The sequence below is a fragment of the Trachypithecus francoisi genome, unplaced genomic scaffold, assembly GCF_009764315.1.
Source record: "Trachypithecus francoisi isolate TF-2019V2 unplaced genomic scaffold, Tfra_2.0 Lachesis_group1, whole genome shotgun sequence".
Classification (NCBI taxonomy): Eukaryota; Metazoa; Chordata; class Mammalia; order Primates; family Cercopithecidae; genus Trachypithecus; species Trachypithecus francoisi.
The window spans coordinates 63417894-63441086 of record NW_022681454.1 but is presented as its reverse complement, the minus strand read 5'-3'; the positions used below and the strand labels follow the sequence as shown (position 1 = coordinate 63441086).

General features: G+C 35.7%; 1 protein-coding gene across 1 annotated transcript; it reads left to right on the top strand.

Annotated features, from left to right (window-relative positions):
* Nucleotides 1–7659: 7659 nt before the first annotated feature.
* Nucleotides 7660–16004, top strand: LOC117085530 (histatin-3-like). The gene is made up of 6 exons (XM_033214521.1): nt 7660–7711; nt 9951–10014; nt 11522–11542; nt 11620–11649; nt 12660–12746; nt 15742–16004. The coding sequence occupies exons 2-5, from the start codon at nt 9964–9966 to the stop codon at nt 12711–12713; spliced, it is 156 nt and encodes a 51-aa protein (XP_033070412.1). The 5' UTR covers nt 7660–7711; nt 9951–9963; the 3' UTR covers nt 12714–12746; nt 15742–16004.
* The last annotated feature ends 7189 nt before the right edge of the window (nt 16005–23193 follow it).

The window sequence follows — 23193 nt, the reverse complement described above, 5'->3', positions numbered from 1 at the left end:
AAGAGTAGCGAATTACTTGCATTGTCTTTTTTATTATATTTATCTTAAAAGTAACTTGACAAAAATTGTGAAAAATCAATTCCAATATTCAATCTACAAAGAGTTGCATGTAGCACAGAGAGTCGTTGTTGGGACCAAAATCATTTTTAAGGGAGAAGAAGGAGAGTGCTAGGGTTCAGATTTTGAAACCAGAGTCAGAGAGTGAGAGGAAGTCACTGAATGTTGTGAGATGGGTGTAGTGTGTGCTTTCTCCTGAATTGCCTTTGACAGTCCACCTTACACACTTAGCATGTGAAAGACTGTGGAAATTTGATAAATTAAATTAGATGTCTTGTTGTATCCTTGTCTCATTGTCCGTTAACTGCACCATCCTCTTGCTCAGACTAAAAGCTTAAGGATATAATTGATTGCTTTTACATCTTTGGTAGAGAGTAGCTCACTTTTAAAAAAACATTTTTTTTTTTTTTATTTCCATAGGTTTTGAGGGAACAGGTGGTATTTGCTTACATGAGTAAAATATTCAGTGGTGATTTGTGAGATTTTGGTGCACTCATCACCCAAGCAACATTCACTGAACCCAGTGTATACTCCTTTATCCCTCACATCCCTCCCACCCTTTCCCTTAAGTCCTCAAAGTCAATTGTGTCATTCTTAATGCCTTTTCATCCTCATGGCTTAGCTTCCACTTATGAGTGAGAAAATACAATGTTTGGTTTTCTATTTCTGCATTACTTTGCTTAGAATAATATTCTCCAGTACTGTTTGGCTGAGGGAGAAAGGACAAGATGGAGGAAAGTGAACAAGAACGCACAATCGCTATTGCTTCCGGGTTCTTCCTCACAGACTTTCCCGCGCCAGGGAAAAATTCCCTTTGCCACGTAACCTAACGTATTCCAAGATTCCTGGAATAAGAATGTGGACATCTTTGAGGGATGGGAAGGTATTGGTTTGCCTACAACACACCCTTAGGATGTAATCAGTTTCTGACTATTAGACGTTAGAAATACCCTGCACTCAAAGGTAATGCCTGAAAAAAACAATAAATTGATAATTCAAGTAGATATAAAATGACTGTTTTCAAGAACTGATAAAGAATTTGTACATGCCATGCACAGAAAATTTATCTATGCATTAAAGTAACTTTTGGTTTTAATATCTTATGATTCCTTAACTATAACTTTGAATGAGAACAAAAGACATTGAAAGAAAGTAAATACAAGATGAGGTCAAAAAATCGTTCAATATTCATGGTACTTTTGCCATACTTCAATTTGGTATCTAATTTTCTGAAATATAATTAAACATGAAATTACAGTTGTAAGAAAGATAGTTGTATATAAAGATAAATTATACATTTCCACAATGAATGATCATCAAAGTTGCCTCTTCTCGACTGTGTTATATAATCCTAATCATTATCATTAAAATTGAGTACCTTAACTGAAGACACGTTTGACTGAGCAGTAATTCACTTTATCGGTGACCAATTATTCCGTCTATTATATACAGCATTAGAATATGAAAATGGAAGAAAGAAAATTTCAGTTTCCAAATATTATGGAATCTAAAAATGATTTTGTGAACTTTTAAGTTGGAGTCAAATCCATTACTTTCAGAAATTCTACCTAAGCTGTAAAAAAATCCAATTTCCAAATAAAAGTTCCTTAAAGGAGAGAGCAAAGCAGTTAAAAAATTCCAATTGAATATCCTGTTGACATTAATGATATGGGAAACAGCCTGAACTTGATCCTCTAGGCATTCGATAATAACTGGTGAAATTTAATCAAGAAAGGATATATTTAAAATATTATTTGGGAAAATAAATATGAATAAAGTGTGTAGACTATATTTATGTGGGAAAAATATAATAACTGAAAAATTTAAGAGAAATTTAAATTTAACTTGCAGATGCTTGAAGATAATTTGTATTTATTCTGATACCCATTTAACAAGTATTTAATTATCTATTCTATGTCAAATATTATTTTGAGCCCTGCATTATATTAACTTAAATGATCTATAAATAGCTATTCTGTACCAAGAAGAATATAAATGTTTTTACAGGAGTTGGCTGAATTATCAAAAAGACAAAATAAAATACAAGAAAGAGTATGACTTAGTGTATTTTCTCTGTTTCAAGATACCTGCCTTTCTAATGGATGTTTGATTGGATGGTTGCAATTTCAAACTATTAAGCTGTTTCCAGTGCTGTTTCTGAGTAACAGAAATCCATTGTTTTGATAAATGCAATATATTTTAAATCTACTTTTATGTGAAATTTCTTTATTTCTGTTTTTTATGTCAAAGGTCCTTTACAGTTAGTTATTCCTAATTTAGTCTGTAGTATTTTATATTTTCCAAGCATGTAATCCTTAAGCCCAGCTAGATTATTGGGCCTATTTATCTAACATTTGATTGGCTCCTGGTTTCCTCTGTTGCAGCAAATTTTCTCAGCCTCGAAGGTCCTCACATTTTTTATCTCAGTTTCTACAAGACAGAAGGTAACCCCTCCCCCACGCATTGTCACTGCACAGTAATGGGAACACAGAGCACAAATAATCAAATGCCCTCCATAAGTTTGTCAGCAATGACTTTCATTCAACAAATACTTATTGAGTGACGCTAGCTGTCAGGCCTCTTCTAGATGCTGGAGACACAGCAAAGTATAAGACAGAGGAAAGCCTGCCTATGGGGAGTTTACATGGTTGTTTGGAAATATAAACCAGTAAAACATTAATAGGTAGTATCTCAGGAGATAAGTATACTGAAGAAATATAAGGTGAGGCAAGGGCATAGATGATATTTTAAATGGAATAGTCAAGAACAGCCTCTTTTGTATAGTGACATTTTAGAAGAGATAGGAACTAATTATGTGCATGAACATGAGGAAAGAAATTCTCCAGCAGAAGAAATAGCAAATGCCAATCTATTGCGGTAGAAATATGTTTGTTGTATTTGGGAAAACTTCAAGGAGATTAATATGAACAGAGAGAGCAAAAAGTGAATCAAAATAAATTAGGTCACAGAAAAAGGGCATGCAGATGATTCAAGTTCTGTAGGTCAAGCATAGCGTTTGAATTGGGATGGATGCCATTGGACAAGTATATGATCTGATTTATAATTTTGGAAGTGAGAAAATGTTTGAAGCATAGTACTTTGACCTTACAGAAAACTATAGAGCCTTAATATTCGTATGTTGATTTATTCTGTCTGTTCATTCTTACTGTATTTCATTTTCTTCCAACCCAGGACTTGATCTTCATCATCCAATACACAATAATATAACTGAGACAATTCTAATGAATTCTGGGTTTTAGAATCTCCATTCACTAAAATCTCAATCCCAGTAATTGATAAATTGTCCTACACTGCACCTTTACCAAGAAAACTCTAATGCACAAGAAAAAAATATTTCTTTTTTGTTTTCTAAATGTGGAGTACAAAATTGCTTAGCAACTATTTTTCTTTTATTTAGTTTTATGCTCTCATTATTTCTTTCCAACAAAATGTCCAAATATATTATTAGTATTCTGAAGCATCCAATTCATCTCACCTACTAGTAAATTCCAGAAAAAAAAAATCTAGCTAATAGGAAAAGAAAAAATTAAGCCCCTTTTTGCATTACCTCTTTAAATTTCCCACTTTCACTCCCCTATAAATTACTACACATTTAATCAAATTTCTGACTTTCTCCAACATCTCGATCTTTGAGGTGATTCTTAGGTTTTTCAAAAATATTTTCTTACCGTTATCTGTTTTGCATTTCCTCCTCTATTCCTAAAGAAGTTTTAAAATCAAGATATTCTTTCCAGTGAAGATTTTTATGGTAAAACTATAATGATATAACCCCCTGTTTGCATTTAGGGCATTTTTATATAAAATGCATTCTGATATATTCTCATTTAGTTAAATTCTATCTATTATTATAATACCTTAAATATAAGAAAAATTTAGTTAGAGAAACTCAGCAACCACTAAGTTCCCAACATTTGTTTATGGAAATGATTTCCTTCTTGTTGCTTCATCCTCTTGGCTTCTGCAATATACAAACTGCTTAGAAATACATCTCTTCTCTGTTCATCTTTTTTATCACAAATATTTTAATGAACTTTCTATTATCTTCCACATGTTACATCAGCGCGGACCAGGTTATCTCTCCTCAGCCTATTTTCTTCTGATTCTATGCATCCTTCCTTATGATCTATTCCAATTTCAATCTTGATTATAATCAATTGGCTTATAAGTCCCCAATCTGCAGCTCCAGTGAGGCTCTTCATTTTCCAATTTTAGTCTCATGTAATTAGTCTTCTCCTGAATTTCTCTATCTCTTCGCCTATTAATATTGTCTGACTCTCAAATTATATGGAAATCTCCTTAAGAGTAGGAGTAAAGCTAGTCACATGGTATCTCCAGAATAAAGGATGTTCTATCTCATCTAGTAGAGAGTCACATGTTGTTCCGTATAGGTCATTAGTAGTATTTTTCATTTTAGTTGTTCAAACAGGATTATAACATAGGATTTTTTTAGTTAAATAAATAAACATCATAGATTTTGGTTACATAGATCTGGTCCATACTTTCATCACAGGTAATTTGGAGAATATGGAGGAGCAGGACGGGGAGGAGAAGCAGAAAATGGAGGAAAAGAAGCACAAAGAAGAGGAGAAAGAGGAGGAGGGGGAGAGGCAGAAGAAGGTGAAGAAGGAGGATAAAAACCCAGCATAGATATCACTGTAAATACCCATTCATGGGTTGTATCCCTAAGCAACCAGTGTATTGACACATCTGGGATAAGGCAGTAGCTCTTTGTTGATATTTCCCTTGTAATTGAAAGGCATGGCCTTTTCAAAGAACATGATGTTTTCTTACAGAAGACAAGGTATCTGTTTTACTTAATTATAAAATATGAAGCCGTGTTCTGGTCCATCAGTCTTCTAAAATGGCCTACTGTTTCTGGAGGGTGAGATCGTAACTAGCGTGAGAAGGTCACTACTGTATTTGTAGTCCACCATGCTTGTTCCACCTGTCATACATAATCCCCACACTTCCTAACTTGGAGAAGCAGAAAATCATGGGTGAAATAATGCCTACATTTTGGTGTTCCAACATAAAATGTATATGCCTTAGGTTTAATTGTAGTTTTTAAATGAGTATATTGACATCTGCCATATCTTACCTGTTAGTTTGCTTTTGGACTATTAGTTTGGTAGGGCTTTGGGACTATTAGTTTCCTTTTTGTGCACAAGAACATGAATATCTTAGATCCACTGGAACTGCACCTAATATTATTAGAAAAATAAACTAGGGAAGAAAACCACAGGGAAGAAATGAGAGGAGATGGAAAAGAAAACAAAGAAAGGAAACCATTTGACATTTAGCAATTAATTAAAGCAGGATATTTTTCTTAAGTCAGACATAGTTCAACAGTTACTGAAACATGAGATGGTGCAATGGCTCATGCCTGGAGTCCAGCACTCTGGAAGGCCTAGGTATGAGGATCACTTGAGATCAAAAGTTCAAGAACTGTGTTGACAACATTGTGAGACCCCATCTCTACAAAAAATAATAATAATAATAAAAATTAGGCAGGAGCAGTGGTGCATATCTGTAGCACTGGCTATTTAGGAGTCTGAGGGGCGGTTCGATTGAGCCCCATAGTTCCAGACTGCCATTAGCTATGATTACACCACTGTATTCCAGCCTGGGTGATGAACGCAGACCAAGTACCTATTTAAAAAAAAAAAAAAAAAACCACTGAATCCTGTGTAACACTTTTTCACTGAAAATGTAAAGAGAATGGGTTTGTTTTGCTCCAAAGAAGAGATATTGTATCTCTGCTATTCAGAAATTTCATGCCAAAAGAACAAGAACAATTTAAATCTAATTTACTTGAATTATAAATTTGTGAGTTATGGTCTCACCCTCCAGGAACAGTAGGCCATTTTAGAAGACTGATGGACCAGAACGTGGCTTCATATTTTATAATTAAGTAAAACAGGTATCTTGTCCTCTATAAGCAAACGTCATGTTCTTTGAAAAGGCCATGCCTTTCAATTACAAGGGAAGTATCAATAAAGAGCTACTGCCTTATCACGGTTGTGGCAATATACTGATATGTGAATGATATATTATATATAAATTACATATGCCTAATAATATTAGGCACAATAATATACATTTGTGTATATTACCTAGAGAATAACCATAATTTCCAATGGGACTGTTCAAATAAGCATAGAAGATTTACCTAATAAATATTTCCTTTAAAAATCACACACAAATTTATTTTATTTTATTTTCTTATTTTATAAGTTCTAGGATACATGTGCAGAATGTGCAGATTTTTTGCACAGCTAAATGTATGCTATGGCGGTTTGCTATACCTATTAACCCATCATCTGGGTTTTAAGCCCCGCATGCATTAGCTATTTGCCCTGAGGCTCTCCCTCCCTCCCCAACCACCAGCCTGATGTGTGTTGTTCCCTTTCCGGTATCAGACACGAATTAAAAACATAATCTCTATTAGTGGGATCAATCTAAAGACAATGCGTTTACAAATCTGTTATACAGTTTTTCAAACTTTAAAGTACACAAATAATCTCCTGGATATATTCTTAAAATTCAGGTTCCAGGTGTACGCCCCAAGATTCTGACTCAGTAAGTTTGGAAAAGTAGACTAAGAATTTGCATTTCAGCAGGTACCAGCTGATGCTAATTGTGACGGTAGTATGTGGGACATCCTGAGGAACAACGGACTGAGCTGTACAACTTATCTGAACTTAGAAATAAGTTTTTAATACTCGGTTCTTAGCACATCGAATTATACAACTAGTAGCAAGTAGGTGATCTTTTATACATGTTTGTCGATTAATTTAATTAAAATTCTGTTTGTCTCTTTCTGTCTAGTGCAGTTATTTCAATAAATGACGTCTACAAAGATATATGGTCCCCTGAAAACTCCAAGGAGATAAATTCAAATTTCTAAACATAAGAAATCAGTTTTATGTGAGAGACATGTGACAAGCACCTAGAAACTTTTGAAACTAAATATGAGAATCCTTTTATCATATGGCATCCAAAAGTGACTGAATTTTGGCCAATGTTTACATTCACTTTATTACTTAAAATATTCTAAGTCAATGTAAGCAGGTAAAAATACAAGACAAATAATGATTTGTAGAAAAACTTTGGAAGTGTAGAATGACTCCAATTTTATTATGCCAATTATCAGTATTTACTAGGGAATGTGTACAATTTTTCATAACACTGTAAGTATTATTTTTGACATAGCATTGCTCCATCTTGGACATATATTTGTTGAAAAGTAGTAGATGGTATTCTACAGAAACATCTTTATCACTGAAATCTTTGCTATGCCTGGTTTCCTCCAGCATGCTTTTCCGTTGTCTGACTCACTCAGGGCTAGACTAACACTGGGATTAGCATGTGATGGGTCCATTTGCTTTCTGTTTGCCTTGTCTTCACGATGAGCTATTGCAAAATCACCTGGTTAAGTTTATTTTTAGAATTTGTAGAGACAGATTTTGGGCATTACTTTCCATCTCGATCATATGATCTCATAATTGATGCTATTTTGAAAAACAAAAGGGAGATTTCAACGTGTTTAAATACATCAGATACCTAGGAAAGGACATCTATTGAGGCTTGACTTCGGCTTCACTGACTTCTTGACTCTCCTCTTGAGTAAAAGGTAATATGTTTAAGTACAATCTAATATAATGTCTTAGCATAAGCTTTTGTTTGCTAAAATCAATTGTAACTCACTTATGAAGATGTATATTATCTATTGATAACTTATTATAAAGAAATAATGACCATTTATTGGGATCTGAAGATGACTTCCAGATCTCAATTCCTATGAATTAACACCAACAATCATCTTGCAAAGTAACTAATGTGGAATATGGCAATGTATGACATCCTCTCTGATGGTGGGACCTCAATGAACTATTTTTATTTCCTTGTCTAGATACCTGATACCTACTTTCTTATTACTTTTATATTAAACTTAAAGTAGAATTTCAAATTTTACTAGAAGATACTGATAAATTCTCTCTTGGCAAACGTATTATTATAAAGTTTACTTTTAAAAATTTACTTTCCTCTTAGTAGTAAACTATTTTATCACTTTTTCATTGGCCTTTCCATCATTAAAAACAGTTCTGTTATAATGCAAAGCATATACTGTATAAGAGTTAGTCATCTCAATCTTACTAATTTCTTTAACTCATTTTCATTCATTTGTGTTATGGCAGAAAAGAAAGTTTATTATTCCAATTTTTTATTATTGTTTTACTTGGGAAATATGTTTTTCAAAACCATTAATTATATATTGATTTTCTATGTTCATTCATCTGTTAATTTATGTGTTAGTAAAAGAAGACCAATTTCTTAGAACATTTATTTTTATTTTGTACTTGCAACAGAATTGACAGTAGTAAACGACAGTAAAATTCTCATGCCTTTTGTTTCATAAAAAGAGTTGAAGTAGGATTTATATATTAGGTAATAGAAAAACTTCAAGAAATACATAATTTTTAGAGTTAGTCCTATAGTAGAAGTTTCCATTTAAATGAGTGAAGCAAAATGAATGAATAAATAATATGGTAAATGCCATAAATCATGGATTCTGCTTTCCGTGATAGAGATGTAGGGCTCTTTAAGAGTAGGACATTTTATTATAATTAGATGAAAAATGTTATTGTAATGTTCTATCACAAGTGACAGGTAAGAGAGATTAGAAAAAATATTTAAATTACCTATTAATGAATTACTTTATAGCTGCAATTAACAGCTAAAAATGCCATATAATTCTAAGTCTTGTGGTAATTGTATTTTCCAATGGAAATGCTTTTGTTTACCTATTTATAATTTAGAAATAAGTAATCTGCTATACTTTTTTACATCTGCAAAGTAACTGGATTCACTTCCATATACATAATTATAAAACATATCAGAGTCCCAAATGAGGCTAACTTTGTTGAATAATATTATTTGAAATGTTAAATAATCTTCACCAGTTCAACTTCTCAAAGTCACTACAAACATATTCCCTGTGAATTCTCTTCATTTTATTTTTTTCTAACCAATATCATTCATGTTCTAATTTCAGGGTTACACCATCTGTGCTATTCTCTAATAGAAATCTGGCTCATATTCACTGACTTTATTATAGAGCAAGTCCCTGCTGCTTGTTATTCTACTTTCCAAATATCTCTTTACACTGTACCTTAATTACCATTCTTAATGTCATTATATAAGTCCCCTGTAATGACACAAGAACCTAAGTGGTCATCTTTCCTCCAGTTTTGTCCTCCCTACATGCTAAACTGTTTGCATTTTTAACATGCTTTCCTCTCCATTTTATTTCTTTATAGGCTCCCAACACCTCCCTTTAGTCATTCCATATTATCCAACTCAAGTTTGCCTTTCTTTGTTACCTTCTTACTCCCATCCTCTTGGTTTGTTTAAGATGTCCATTTGTGTGTTTCATTAGCATATTAATATTTCCAAATCAGAGTACTCACATTTACTTATCAATTCAGGAGACCATGCCTGGGGCTCACACCTGTAATCCAACCGTTTTGAAAGGACAAGGCAGGAAGATTCCTAGAGCCCAGAAGTTTCAGAATAGCCTGGGCAATAGAGTGAGACTAAAAACATTCTCTACCAAAGAAAGAAAAAATTCACTGGGCATGTTGGCACACACTTGTAGTTCCAGCTACAAGTGGGACTAGAGAGGCTAATTGGGAGGATGGTTTGAGCCCCGATGGTCCAGGCTTCAGTGATCTGTGCTCATGCCCCTGCACTCCAGCCTGGAAAACAGAGCATGTCTCCCAGTGCTTTGAAGCATAGTGTCATCAACAGAAGTCTGATGAATGAATGCAAAAAATAATATGATTACTGATTTTTCTTGTATGATTTTATAGGACTCAGCCAACTATGAAGTTTCTTGTCTTTGCTTTAATCTTGGCTCTCATGATTTCCATGACTGTAAGTACATCTGGAAATTTTAAAGAATACATTCATTCTCAGTACTTATCCCAAGTGTCTCTTATTCCTTGTGTTCTGCATGTACTCATGTTGACCTCAAAACAGCTCTATAAGCTTTAATATTTCCATATAAAGAGTTTCTTTGAATTAACTTATGTAAGTTCTTTAAGGACTTGGAATAGATATTCATTACATACCTGCAAACACTCAAGTACAATTACTTTAATGTAAAAGTAAAAGAAAATTTAGCAAGCTTTTTAAATATGTGGGACTGAGAACTGTGAAAGTATCTCTAAGTATGAAAAGCTCTAGACCATCTGAAGTTAGAAATCTGAGGAAAGAACAAGGTGCACTTAAGTGGAACCCAAGTATTACAGGGTGTCAAAATATGAAATTTCAAGTCATTTCTTGCACAACCTAACTGTTAAAGTTAGCATAGAATTGTTTAATTCTTCTTAAAATAAAGCTGCTTATTTTCAACCATAAAACAAATCTCTGTAAGTGTCATGGGTTCCCAGCTCGTATTGTCATTTACTACTGTGTATTAGTAGGAAAAGCACTTGACCTCTCTCTAACTCTTTCTGCTTCTCTACTTCCACATTCTCTTCCTCCTCTTCCTCCTCTTTCTATGAAGTTAATAGAAAATTGATCATAAAAGATTAATAATAGGCCGGGCGCGGTGGTTCAAGCCTGTAATCCCAGCACTTTGGGAGGCCGAGACTGGCGGATCACGAGGTCAGGAGATCGAGACCATCCTGGCTAATACGGTGAAACCCTGTCTCTACTTAAAAATACAAAAAAACTAGCCGGGCGACGAGGCGGGCGCCTGTAGTCCCAGCTACTCGGGAGGCTGAGGCAGGAGAATGGCGTGAACCCGGGAGGCGGAGCTTGCAGTGAGTTGAGATCTGGCCACAGCACTCCAGCCTGGGCGGCAGAGCGAGACTCTGTCTCAAAAAAAAAAAAAAAAAAAAAAAAAAAGATTAATAATACTCCAAACTATCCACTAAATTCTAATGAATGTTTTGAAAACTGAATTGGTTATGATATCACAGTTTATCACATTATTTTATTATAAAAGGATAGAAGTGGAAAAATAAACATATAAGAAGAACAGAGAAAAGTATAATGCCTGTCTCTATCAGCAAATAAAATATTCATATGTTGGTAGCTTTTGAGCTACATAGAACATATTCATATAAAAAAATCCAGTGTTTCATTTGTCAGGTTCCACTCTCTTATTCATCAGTGATAGACTTTTCCTGCCTTACATAAAAAGGATATATAAACCAAAATGAGTTAACATTTGAATATAGCACAATAATTATAGAGTTTACCCTTCACTCATTTTAAAGATGTCATAAAGCTAAAATAACTAATTTAGTGTGTCATCAACCAAAGCATGCCTCCATTCGGTTTAATCATAATTGTGGCTAAGTCAATATTTATACTTACTCTTGAATTATAAAATTAAAATATTAATTATTTTCTCATTTTCTTTTTTTCCGAGAGAGCTGATTCACATAAAGAGGTAAGACTTTTCATTTACTGGAAAACTTGATAATTGATCATATATTCAATTTTCAATCTTTTCTTTTCATTTCACAGAAACATCATGCGCATAGAAGAAAATTCCATGTAAGTGTTCTTCTGATAATGTGCACTCTGAATAAGTTTTCTTCTCTATTTATTCTCCTAGAAGAATCAATAGTTGTCTCTCAAATATATGTAAATCATTAATTGCTAAAGTGCACATTGATTTCATTTATTTATGATGCAAAGGCAAAAAGTCACAAATATCTTGTGTCCTAACAGTATTTCAATGGAAACTCAGTTCCACCTGAAATAAGTCAATTATTCTCTGAGAACTTATCTTTGTCCTGTAAATAATTACACTGACCTAAAGAATAGTTGAAATCCTAATTCTATTAAGTATAACATATGCTTAACAAAGCATAGAGGCTACTCATGTAATGTGGTAAGTTTCTACCTTCTTAATTTTTGAGGATGATACAGTCTTTAAATTAAACTGTGTTAAATTAGACAGAAAATTATATTTCTCTAACATTTTTCTCACGGTATGTATATAAAGTCTCATATTATTTTGACCTGTAATATCAATATGAATCTGGGTTCAAAAGTTCTCCTTACTGACATAGCAAGTACGCGCGTTAAAAATGCACCAAGTAAAAAGATGCATAAAAAGGGATGAGGACTGTTTGTGTTAACAGCAGTGGGTATGAAAGAATGTAGGCATTGTAAAAGAAAGTAAGAAGCACCACCTAAGTTGGAAACAGTAACTTAATCCTTTCCATAATACTCAATAGTTAGCAAAATAGTAGCGTGGAGGTAATATATTAAAGAAGATTTAAACCCTGGTTAGAGAGGTTACCTCTAATCAGTGTTTCCACCTGTACTAGTGTCACAAAAAATCAACCAACAGTAAATACTTCATCATTTTTACCTGCTTTTAAACATTTTTCTGATAAAAAAGAAAAATGTAAAAATTTGAAAATATCTATGTAGATAACACACAAGATCATAAAAACTTAAACAATCTAAGTTTTCAGTGACAGTTTTTGTGAAACATTTGTACTGTCATTGTCTCTATTCTCTGCAATTTGCTCTCTCCTTTTGTGTGTATGCAGGAAAAGCATTATTCACATCGAGGCTATAGATCAAATTATCTGTATGGCAACTGATATCCTCAGTAATCTTGGGTCATGATTATAAAGGTAAGCTGACTCTAGTTACTTTTCTTTCTAGAAGTATCAACAATGACAGTTAAAACAAGAAAAATCAGGAAAAAAGCCATTAAGCCAACAACCATTCCAGTTTAAGAAATGTAGCATGGGTTAACTCCTTGAAGTGTGCTGATTTATATAAATGCTTCTGAGTTTGTAGATAGGTGGTGTTATTTCTGAGGTCTCTGTTCTGTTCCATTGGTCTATATATCTGTTTTGGTACCAGTACCATGCTGTTTTGGTAACTGTAGCCTTGTAGTATAGTTTGAAGTCAAGTAGTGTGATGTCTTCAGCTTTGTTCCTTTTTCTTACAATTGTCTTGTGTATATGAGCTATTCTGTAGATACATATGAAATTTAAAGTAGTTATTTCTAATTCTGTGAAAAATGTCAATAGTCATTTGATGGGAATAGCATTGAATCTATAAATTACTTTGGTCAGTATGGCTGTTTTCATGATAATGATTCTTCTTATTTATAAGAATGGAATGTTTTTCCATTTGTTTGTGTCCTTTCTTATTTCCTTGAGCAGCAATTTGTAGTTCTCCTTGAAGAAGTCCTTCACATCCTTTATTACCTGTATTTCTAGGTATTTTATTCTCTTGGTAGCAATTGCGAATGGGAGTCAATTATGATTTGAGTCTCTGCTTGCCATCTGATATTCAACAAACCTGACAAAAACAAGTAATCAGGAAAGGATCTCCTATTCAATAAATGATGCTTAGAAAACTGGGTAGATATATGCAGAAAACAGAAACAGGACCCCTTTCTTACACCTTATACAAAAATTAACTCAAGATGGATTAAAGACTTAAATGTAATACTCCAAACCATAAAAACCTGAGAAGAAAACTTAGGTGATACCATTCAGGACATAGACATTGGCAAAGACTTCATGTAAAAAATGCCAAAAGCAATTGCAACAAAAGCCAAAATTGACAAATGGGATCTAATTAAACTAAAGAGCTTCTGCACAACAAAAGAAACTATCATCAGAGTGAAAAGGCAACCTAGAGAATGGGAGAAAATTTTTGCAATCCACTCATCTGTCAAGCTCTAATATCCAGAATCTACAAGGAACTTAAACAAATTTACAAGACAAAAACAAACAACCCCATCTAACAGTGGGCAAAGGACATGAACAGACAGTTCTCAGAAGATATTCATGTAGTCAACAAACATGAAAAAAAGCTTATCATCACTGATTACTAGAGAAATGTAAATCAAAACCACAATGAGATACCATCTCACACCAGTCAGAATAGTAATTATTAAAAAGTCAAGACACAATAGATGCAGATGAGGCTGTGGAGAGACAAGAACACTTTTACACCGTGTGCAAGAATGTAAATTAGTTCTACCATTGTGGAAGACAGTACGGTGATTCCTCAAGGATCTAGAACCAGAAATACCATTTGATGCAGCAATCCCATGACTGGGTATATACCCAATATATAAATCATTCTATTATAAAGACATATGCCTACATATGTTTATTGCAGCACTATTTACAATAGCAAATACATGGAACCAACCCAAATGACCATTAATGATAGACTGGATAAAGAAAATGTGGTACATATACACCATGGAATACTATGCAGCCACACAAAGGAATGAGATCCTGTCCTTTGCAGGGACATGGATGAAACTGGAAGCCATTATTCTCAGCAAGCTCACACATGAACAGAAATGAAACAGCACATGGTCTCACTCATAAGTGCAAGCTGAACAGTGAGAACACATGGAGACAGGGAGGGGACAACACGAACCATGGATGGAGGGTAGGGGGTAAGGGAAGGTAACTTAAAGGACTGATCAATAGGTGCAGAAAACAGCCATGGCACATATATACGTATGTAACAAACCTGCATGTTCTGCACATGTATTCTAGAACTTAAAGTAAAATAAAAAATAAAATGAAATAAAATAAAAATGCCTCTGAGGGAAAGCTTCTGTTCACTAGTGTTAACACGCTGAGTTCTGGGTAGGGGAACCCCTAACATTTGTATCCTGACCCTGACAACTAGTTTCACGACCTTGAGCTATCCCTAATCTTCTCCAAACCTCAGTTTTCTAACCGACAAATACATATTATAATACTTAAGTTTTTATAGAATTGGAAAGACTATTGAGAGATATTACATAGAAACCCTTGATCTGGAAGGTGTATGGTTGTGGCCATGGGTTTTTCTGCCACTAGCTCTGTATGTGGATGTTATTTGAAGTTTTCTGTCCTAAACTGTAATCTTTGGAGAAGCTGCACAACCACCATCTGGGAACTCATAAAAAATTTGCATTGTATGCCTAAGTAACTCTAATGAGCAATTGCTATAGGAATTACTAATCTAACATCAACAAGGAGATGGGAATTTGCAAGGAAATAGGAAATGGTAACAATGTCCTTTTTAGAAAGTCTTTTTCTTTATCTATATTTACAGCATAAAATGTTCCAAAATCTATGAGATATTAATATTATACTTCAAAATAAGGCAATATTTTGGAGGTAAAACAGTACTGTTCTACAATTCAAAATTGAAATAGTTCAAAAGATTTCAAATATTTTTAAATGTATTGGGAAATTTTACTCTTATTGAATTCCTGCTCTGTGTGATACTACAAAAGCCTGATCTTGATCCTCCAGATGTTAGATAATTGCTGACGACATTTAATCAGGGGAGAATATAGTTAAAATATTATTTGTGGGAGATAGATGAAATGTGGAGGCTATATTTAAGTGCTAGAATAAAATAAGATGATGGAAAACATCAAGAAAAATTTAAATTTAAATTGCAGATGCTGAGTGATAATTTTTACGTATTCTGATACCCACTTCATGAGTCTATTCTGTCTCAAATATTATTTTGGTCCCTGCATTATAATAAGTAAAACTATCTATAAATACATACTTTCTGCCAGGAAAAGTAAAATGTATTTACAGGAGTATCAGTTTGGGAGATAAAGTGTTATTTTCTTTTTCTTCACAGGTTTGACTGGCAAATTCCCTTTTTACTGGTTTATTGTCATTCGTCATACCGCATCACACTACCGCTGCTTTTTGAAGAATTATCATAAGGCAATGCAGAATAAAAGAAAGACCATGATTCACTGAATTCCGTGTTTCATGATACTTACCTTCCTAATTATCATTTGATTAGATACTTGTAATTTAAACTGTTAAGCTGTTTTCACTGCTGTTTCTGAGTAATAGAAATTCATTCTTCTCCAAAAGCAATAAATTGCAAGCACATTATTATGTGTATGCTCTTTATTTCTCTTTTTTATATTTACATATATATTTACTTCTTCACTTTATTTTCCCAGTTCGAGTAGCACTGACTGTAGTACTTTATACCATAGCCCTTTTGAAATGATATTTTTAATTTAGCGTGTTATATTCATTTTATCTTACAAACACATGGTCCTCAATCACATCTAGATTACTAGATCTACTGATGCGAAACCTTGATTTGCCCCTGGTGTCCTTTGCCACAGCACATTTCTTAGCATTGAACATTCTCACATTAACTTATCTCAGGCCCTACACGCCAGCAGATAACCCCTATGTCACTCCACAGCAGTAGGCAGGCACTCAGAACACAAGCCATCTAACGCTCTCTATCGGTTTGTCAATATATTCATCAAACAAGTTTATTGAGTGATACCAACGGTCACTCTTTCAGATGCTGTAGTTATAGAAAGACAGAGCCCTGTCGTCAGAGCTTTTACACTGCATTTGGGGGATGCAGACAACAAGTAAACAAATAACACAGGACTCAGGTAATAAATGTGTTACAGAAGTGTAAGGCAGGGCTAGGATATAGAGGCAGCCTCAAGTAGGATAGTCAAGGATAGCCTCTCTGGTAGGGTGACCTTTTAGAAAAGCTGCCAATTAAGTATGGGAGCAAGCATGAAGAAAGACATTTTCAAGCAGAAGAAATAACAAGTACAAATCCATTGTGAATTTTATGAGTTGTAGAATAGTTTTTTCCACTTCTGTGTAAATTAATGTTGGTAAGTTCATAGGAGTGGCATTGAATCTGTACATTGTTTTGGATAATATCGCCATTTTAATGATATTAATTCTTCTAATCCATGAGCATGGAATGTTTTCCATTTCTTTGTGTCTTCTGTGATTTCTTTCAGCAGCGTTTCATACTTCTCTCTGTAGAAACATTTCACCTCCTTAGTTAGATATATTTATAGGTTTTTATTTTTTGTGGCTATTGTAAATGAGATTGTGTTCTTGATTTGGTGCTCATCTTGCACATTACTCATGAACAGAAATGCTACTGATTTTTGTGCATTGATTTTGTATCCTGAAGCTGTAGAGAAGTAGTTTATCAGTTCCAGGAGTCTTTCCAAAACTTTAGGGTTTGGTGGGCATTGAATTGTATTGTCCATGAAGAGAGAGAATTTGACTTTTTTTCCTTTATGGATTTTTTTATTACTGTAACTTGTAGATTGCTCTTACTGTCTCTTTCAGTATTATGTTGAGTAGGAGTGGTGTGATTCGACATCTTTGTCTTGCTCCAGTTCTCAAGGTGAATGCTTCCAGTTTTTGCCCATTCATTATGGCGATGGCTGTGGGTTTGACACAGCTAGTTCTTCTTATTTAGAGATATGATCCTTCGATGTCTAGTTCGCTAAGGGTTTTTATCATGAAGGAACGTTGAGTTTTATCAAAAGCTCTTTCTGCATCTGTTAAGATTATATGATTTTTGCTTTTAATTCTGTTTATGTGGCAAATCACATTTATTGATTTATGTATGGCGAACCAATCTTGCATCTCTGGAATGAAGCCTGCTTGATCATGGTGAATTAACTTTTTGAAGTGCTTTGCTATCGGTTTGCTAGTGTTTTGTTTGTTTAGGATTTTGCATCTATGTTCACCAAGTATATTGCCCTGTAGTTTTCATGTGTGTGTGTTTCTTTGCCAGGTTTGGTGCTTCTGGCTTCACAGAATGAGTTAGAGAGGAGCCCCCCCCCTCAAATTTTTGTAAAAGCTTCAGTATGATTGGTGCAAGCTCTTCTTAATATGTCTGGTAGAATTAAGCTGTGAATCCATGTGGTCTGGGGCTTTTATTTATTTATTTATTTTTTTGTAGATTTTTAATTACTGACTCAACAGTGAAAGTAAATATTTGTTTCAGGTATAAATTTCTCCCTGGTTCAATCTTGAAAGATTTTCTCTTTCTAGGAACTTATTCGTTTCTGCTCGATTTACTAGTTGTGCTCTTAAAGGTGTTTATAACTATCTCTGAGGGTCTTTGCAATTTTGTGGGCTTAGTTGTAAAGTCACCTTTGTCATTTCCATTTGTTCTTAGTTGAATCTTGTCCTTTATTTTTTCTTTATTAATCTAGCTGGCAGTTTACTGATCTCATTTGCACTTCAAAAAACTAACTTTTGATTTCATTGATTTCTTGTATGGTTTTTGCTTCCAAGTTTCATTTACTTCTTCCTGGAGATCTACCTAGATGTGGAGTAGAGAGGGCCTCACTGCACCACGACCTATGCACAGGAATGGTGGGGTGGCTTAGGCTGTTGATCCAGGCAAGACTATGTTCTCAATACCTGGAGATCTCCCTGAGGGTGGAGAGGAAATGAACCCACTACACCCCAATCTATGTCCATAAAGGGTGTGGTGGCTCAGACTAATGTTCCAGGCAAGGAGTGGCTCTAAATGCCTGAATTTCTGCCTGGAGGTAGAGCAGAGAGGGCCCTACACGCCACAATCTTGGGGTAGCAGGAGAGGGCACCTAGTAATGACGCATGCAGAATGGTTCTAGGTCAGCAGTCTTGCACTTGCAGCATGTCTCATCACAAAAGAGAAACAACAGCTCTAGCAGCTCTCCTCTGCACCATGATTATGAGGTGGCAAAAGCACAATTCTGGTGCCTAGTTTTCCAGGGCTTTCCATAATTCTGCCTATGAAGGTTCTTAACCCACTCCAGAGCAGGCACTTTAAACTCTGGCCTGAGACTCAAAAGCCTGCACAGCCATGTTCTCAAGTTACCAAAGAATGGCTGACTTTGTATTAAAGTCCTGTATGTAAAGCACCTGTATTAAAAGTGGCATCCTGCCGTCAGTCCTGGGTCTGTGAAAATGTCTGCAGATTTTCCCTTCATAGTGTCTCATAACCTCTCCCAAAGTTAGTTTCAAGGCTTGGAAGAAACAAAATGCTCTCCTTTGGACTAGGTTGCTCAGATCCTCAGTAGAAAGATGAGTCACAGAGGGAGGCCCTCTGCATCTCTCACATACTGGGGCTTCACCCACTTTGGTCAGCAGAATGTTATCATGGGGTATGTTTGCACTTGTTCTCCTCTGTAGGACCTGAGGTGTCCTTCGTGATTCCAGTACAATCTCACTTTCCTCCTTGAATTAAAACTCAGAGACATGATCTTTATGAACTATCTTACTATCTTCAAGTGTCAGAAGCATGTCAAAAGTCTCTACTATGCAACGTGAAAAAAAAAAGAAAAAGAAAAAAACACAACTCACTTTATTTTCTCTTTTTATTTTGTGTTTGTTTGTTATTATTTAAGTTCTGGGATACATTTGCAGAATTTGCAGGTTTGTTATATAAGTACCATGGTGGTTTGCTGCACCCATCAACCCATCATCTACATTAGGCATTTCTCCTAATGCTATTCCTCCCCTTAGCCCCCACCCCACGACAGGCCCTGATGTGTGATGTTTCCCCCGCTGTGTCCGTGTGTTCTCAATGTTCAACTCCCACTTATGAGTGAGAACATGCAGTGCTTGGTTTTCTGTTCCTCTGTTAGTTTGCTGAGAATTATGGTTTCCAGCTTCATCCATGTCCCTGTAATGGACATGAACTCATCATTTTTCATGGCTGCATAGTATTCCATGGTGTATATCTGCACATTTTCTTTATCCAGTCTATCATTGATGGGCATATGGGTTGGTTCCAAGTCTTTGCTATTGTGAATAGTGCTGCAATAAACATACATGTGCACATGTCTATATAGTAGAATGATTGATAATCCTTTGGGTATATATGCCCAGTAATAGGATTACTGGGTCAGATGGGACTGCTGGTTCTAGATCCTTGAGGAATTGCCACACTGTTTTCCACAATGGTCAAACTAACTTACTAATTACTAATTTATCTTTGTGGTGTTCTCTGTATTTCCTGAATTTGAATGTTGGCCTGCCTTGCTAGGTTAGGGAAGTTCTCCTAGATAATATCCTGAAGAGTGTTTTCTAACTTGGTTCCATTCTCCCTGTCACTTTCTGGCACACCAATCAAAGGTATATTTGGTCTTTTCATATAGTCTCAAATTTCTTGGAGGCTTTGTTCATTTCTTTTCACTCTTTTTTTCTCTAATCTTGTCTTCTCACTTTATTTCATTAATTCAATCTTCAATCACTAATATCCTTTCTTCCATTTGATCAAATCGGCTATTGAAGCTTGTGCATGTGTCACGAAGTTCTTGTGCCATGGTTTTCAGCTCCATCAGGTAATTTAAGGTCTCCTCTACACTGTTTATTCTAGTTAGCCGTTCGTCTAATCTTTTTTTTCAAGGTTTTTAGCTTATTTGCAATGAGTTAGAACATGAACCTTTAGCTTCGAGAAGTTTGTTATTACCAACCTTCTGAAGACTACTTCTCAACTCGTCAAGCTCATTCTCCATTCAGTTTTGTTCCCTTGCTGGCAAGGAGCTACAATTTGTTTGGAGGAGAAGAGGTGTTCTGTTTTTTGGAATTTTCAGCTTTTCTGCTCTGGTTTCTCCCCATCTTTGTGGTTTTATCTACCTTTAGTCTTTGATGTTAATGACCTACAGATGGGGTTTTGGTGTGGATGTCCTTTTTGTTGATGTTGATGGCATTCCTTTCGTTTGTTAGTTTTCCTTCTAACAGACCTCTCAGCTGCAGGTCTGTTGGAGTTTGCTGGAGGTCCACCCCAGACCCTGTTTCCCTGGGTATCACCAGCGGAGGCTGCAGAACAGCAAATATCGCTGCCTGATCCTTCCTCTGGAAGCATCGTCCAAGAGGGGTACCCACCTGCTTGAGGTGTCTGTCTGCCCATATTGGGAGATGTTACCCAGTCAGGCTACACAGGCGTCAGGGACCTGCTTGAGGAGGCAGTCTGTCCATTCTCAGAGCTCGAACACAGTGCTCAAAGAACCGCTGCTCTCTTCAGATCTGTCAGACAGGGAACTTTAAGTCTGCAGAAGCTGTCTACTGCCTTTTGTTCTAATATGCCCTGTCCCATGAGGTGAAATCTATAGAGGCAGTAGGCCTTGCTGAGCTGTGGTGGGCTCCGCCCACCAGTTCATGCTTCTTGGCCTCTTTGTTTATACTGTGAGCTACTCAAGCCTGAGTTACTCAAGCCTCAGCAATGGCAGACACCCCTCTTCCAGCCAGGCTGCAGCTTCACAGGTAGAACTCAGACTGCTGCACTAGCAGTGAGCAAGGCTCCGTGGATGTGGGACCCACCGAGCCAGGCACATGAGGGTATCTCCTAGTCTGCTGTTTGCTAAGACTGTGAGAAAAGGACAGTATTTGGTCAGGAGTGTATCATTTCTCCAGGTACAGGAAGGGGAAGTCCTCCTACCCCTTATGCTTCCTGGGTGAGGCAATGCCACATCCTGCTTCGGTTCACCCTCCATGGGCTGCACCCACTGTCCAACCAGTCCCAGTGAGATGAACCAGGTACCTCAGTTGAAAATGCAGAAATTACCAGTCTTCTGCATCCATCTCACTGGGAGCTGCAGCCTGGAGCTGTTCTTATTTGGCTGTCCTGGAAGCCATCCCACCACCAAAGTAATCTTCCCAAAGATTACCAAAGTCATGTGACATAAAGGCATCTGAGTTAGCCTCTATTAGTCTGATAAGCACTGACTTTTCTTTAAGTCAATAGATTAGAGATCTTTCAAATAGTTTGGTAGTGAAAGACCACTTCCATGTGACACATACAATTATATAAATATAACAGACATAAAAAGGCAGGTCCAGATGATTTTTCATTTGGCTGTTTTGAAAAAATTTGCTCCCTTACTTTAGATCATTAATAAACGTTGCAGGAGCCAACAAAAGGTGAAGGAGAGAATTACAATCTCTGGCCTTTTCAAAAGAGGAACGCATTGAACTTCAGAGATATCAATCTGAAGAATTAGAAAAAGAAACGTTTCTTGAACAAGCAGTCATATTATTTTAAATGAAAAAATCACAATATAAGATTCTTTCTCATATAAAATTAAATTTATATTATCCTTTTTGTTTACCAAAGGTACCTTTTTATATCTATAACTTTCCTTACATTTTTCTTATTTTCTGTTTCCTTTTACTTCGTTTTATATACCTCTAAATAATCTTTGAATTAGACGGAAAACATTTCCTTTTAATTAAAAAAACACTTTTTAACATGTTTCTCTGTATTTTTTAAATTGGAAACTACTCAGACATTTAATTAATATCTTTTATTTAATATAACCTCAGATTATAAATTATATGACAAGTTTAGTATAGTGGATTGAAGTGTCCTGGTAGTGGGTGCGTCTCCACAGTGTTTCATCCCTGAGTCATTTCCGCCCTCTTACATGCGTTGGTTTCTCCCTTCAGAGGTCTGGCACCTCCAAGAAGGCTCGAAAGATGGAGCAACCAGCTCCCATATGCACTTACTTAATAACTACTTCTGTTGGGGGTTCCCTGTAGGGCTGCTGTACATCGCAGGGGGTCAAGTCCTCAGACATTTTCACCTGGCTTCTGGTCACCCAGCGGTACTGTTTGCCTGGGAGAGGCAAAATGTCCTTTCTCTTCAGAGTGAGAAAACTTAGTGTCTCATTTATCTATGGAAACAACAATTCAGTTCTTCACACAAATGTGCAGACAAGCCAATTGTGCTTAATTTGGGGAGAAAAAGCAACGGAGAAGGCCCTTTAGAACGTACCTCTCAGAACTAGAAACCAAACAGGTTGCCCAAAAAGGGGTCATTCTCCTTGTCTTTAGAAAAAGTCAATGGAAAAGATCAGTTTTAATGCACCTCTCAAATAGAATTAGGATCCTAAACAACTTCCTAGGAGGAAAAAAAAAAGCAGCTCAGAATAAATCAAGAACCCGCAACCAAAGGGACGTTCAGGGCTCAGGAGGACTTGCCAGTTTCACTAGAGGAGAAGCTCAAAGTCAGGGAGGCTTTTTATGGGCCCATACTTGTACCCTAGCTCTAAGTTTGGGAAGCTCATTCAGGGTCCTGACTCTTCTCTGAGGCCCCACATGTTCAGGCAACAAATTATTGTTCACAAAAAGAATCAAACTCTGTAAAATATTTGAAGAGATTTATTCTGAGTCAAAAATGAGTGACCAATGGCCTTTGGCACAGACCATAGGAGATCCTGAGAACGTGTCCCCAAAATGTCTAGGGTACAGCTTAGTTTTATACCTTTTAGGGAGACATGAAGCATCAGTCAAATAC

Excerpts from the sequence above, each read along its gene's own strand:
- LOC117085530 (XM_033214521.1), top strand. The coding sequence starts at position 9,964 with ATGAAGTTTCTTGTCTTTGCTTTAATCTTGGCTCTCATGATTTCCATG. Across the intron at positions 11,543-11,619 it reads GAGCTGATTCACATAAAGAG|AAACATCATGCGCATAGAAG; the intron begins GTAAGACTTTTC and ends TTCATTTCACAG. Across the intron at positions 11,650-12,659 it reads CGCATAGAAGAAAATTCCAT|GAAAAGCATTATTCACATCG; the intron begins GTAAGTGTTCTT and ends GTGTGTATGCAG.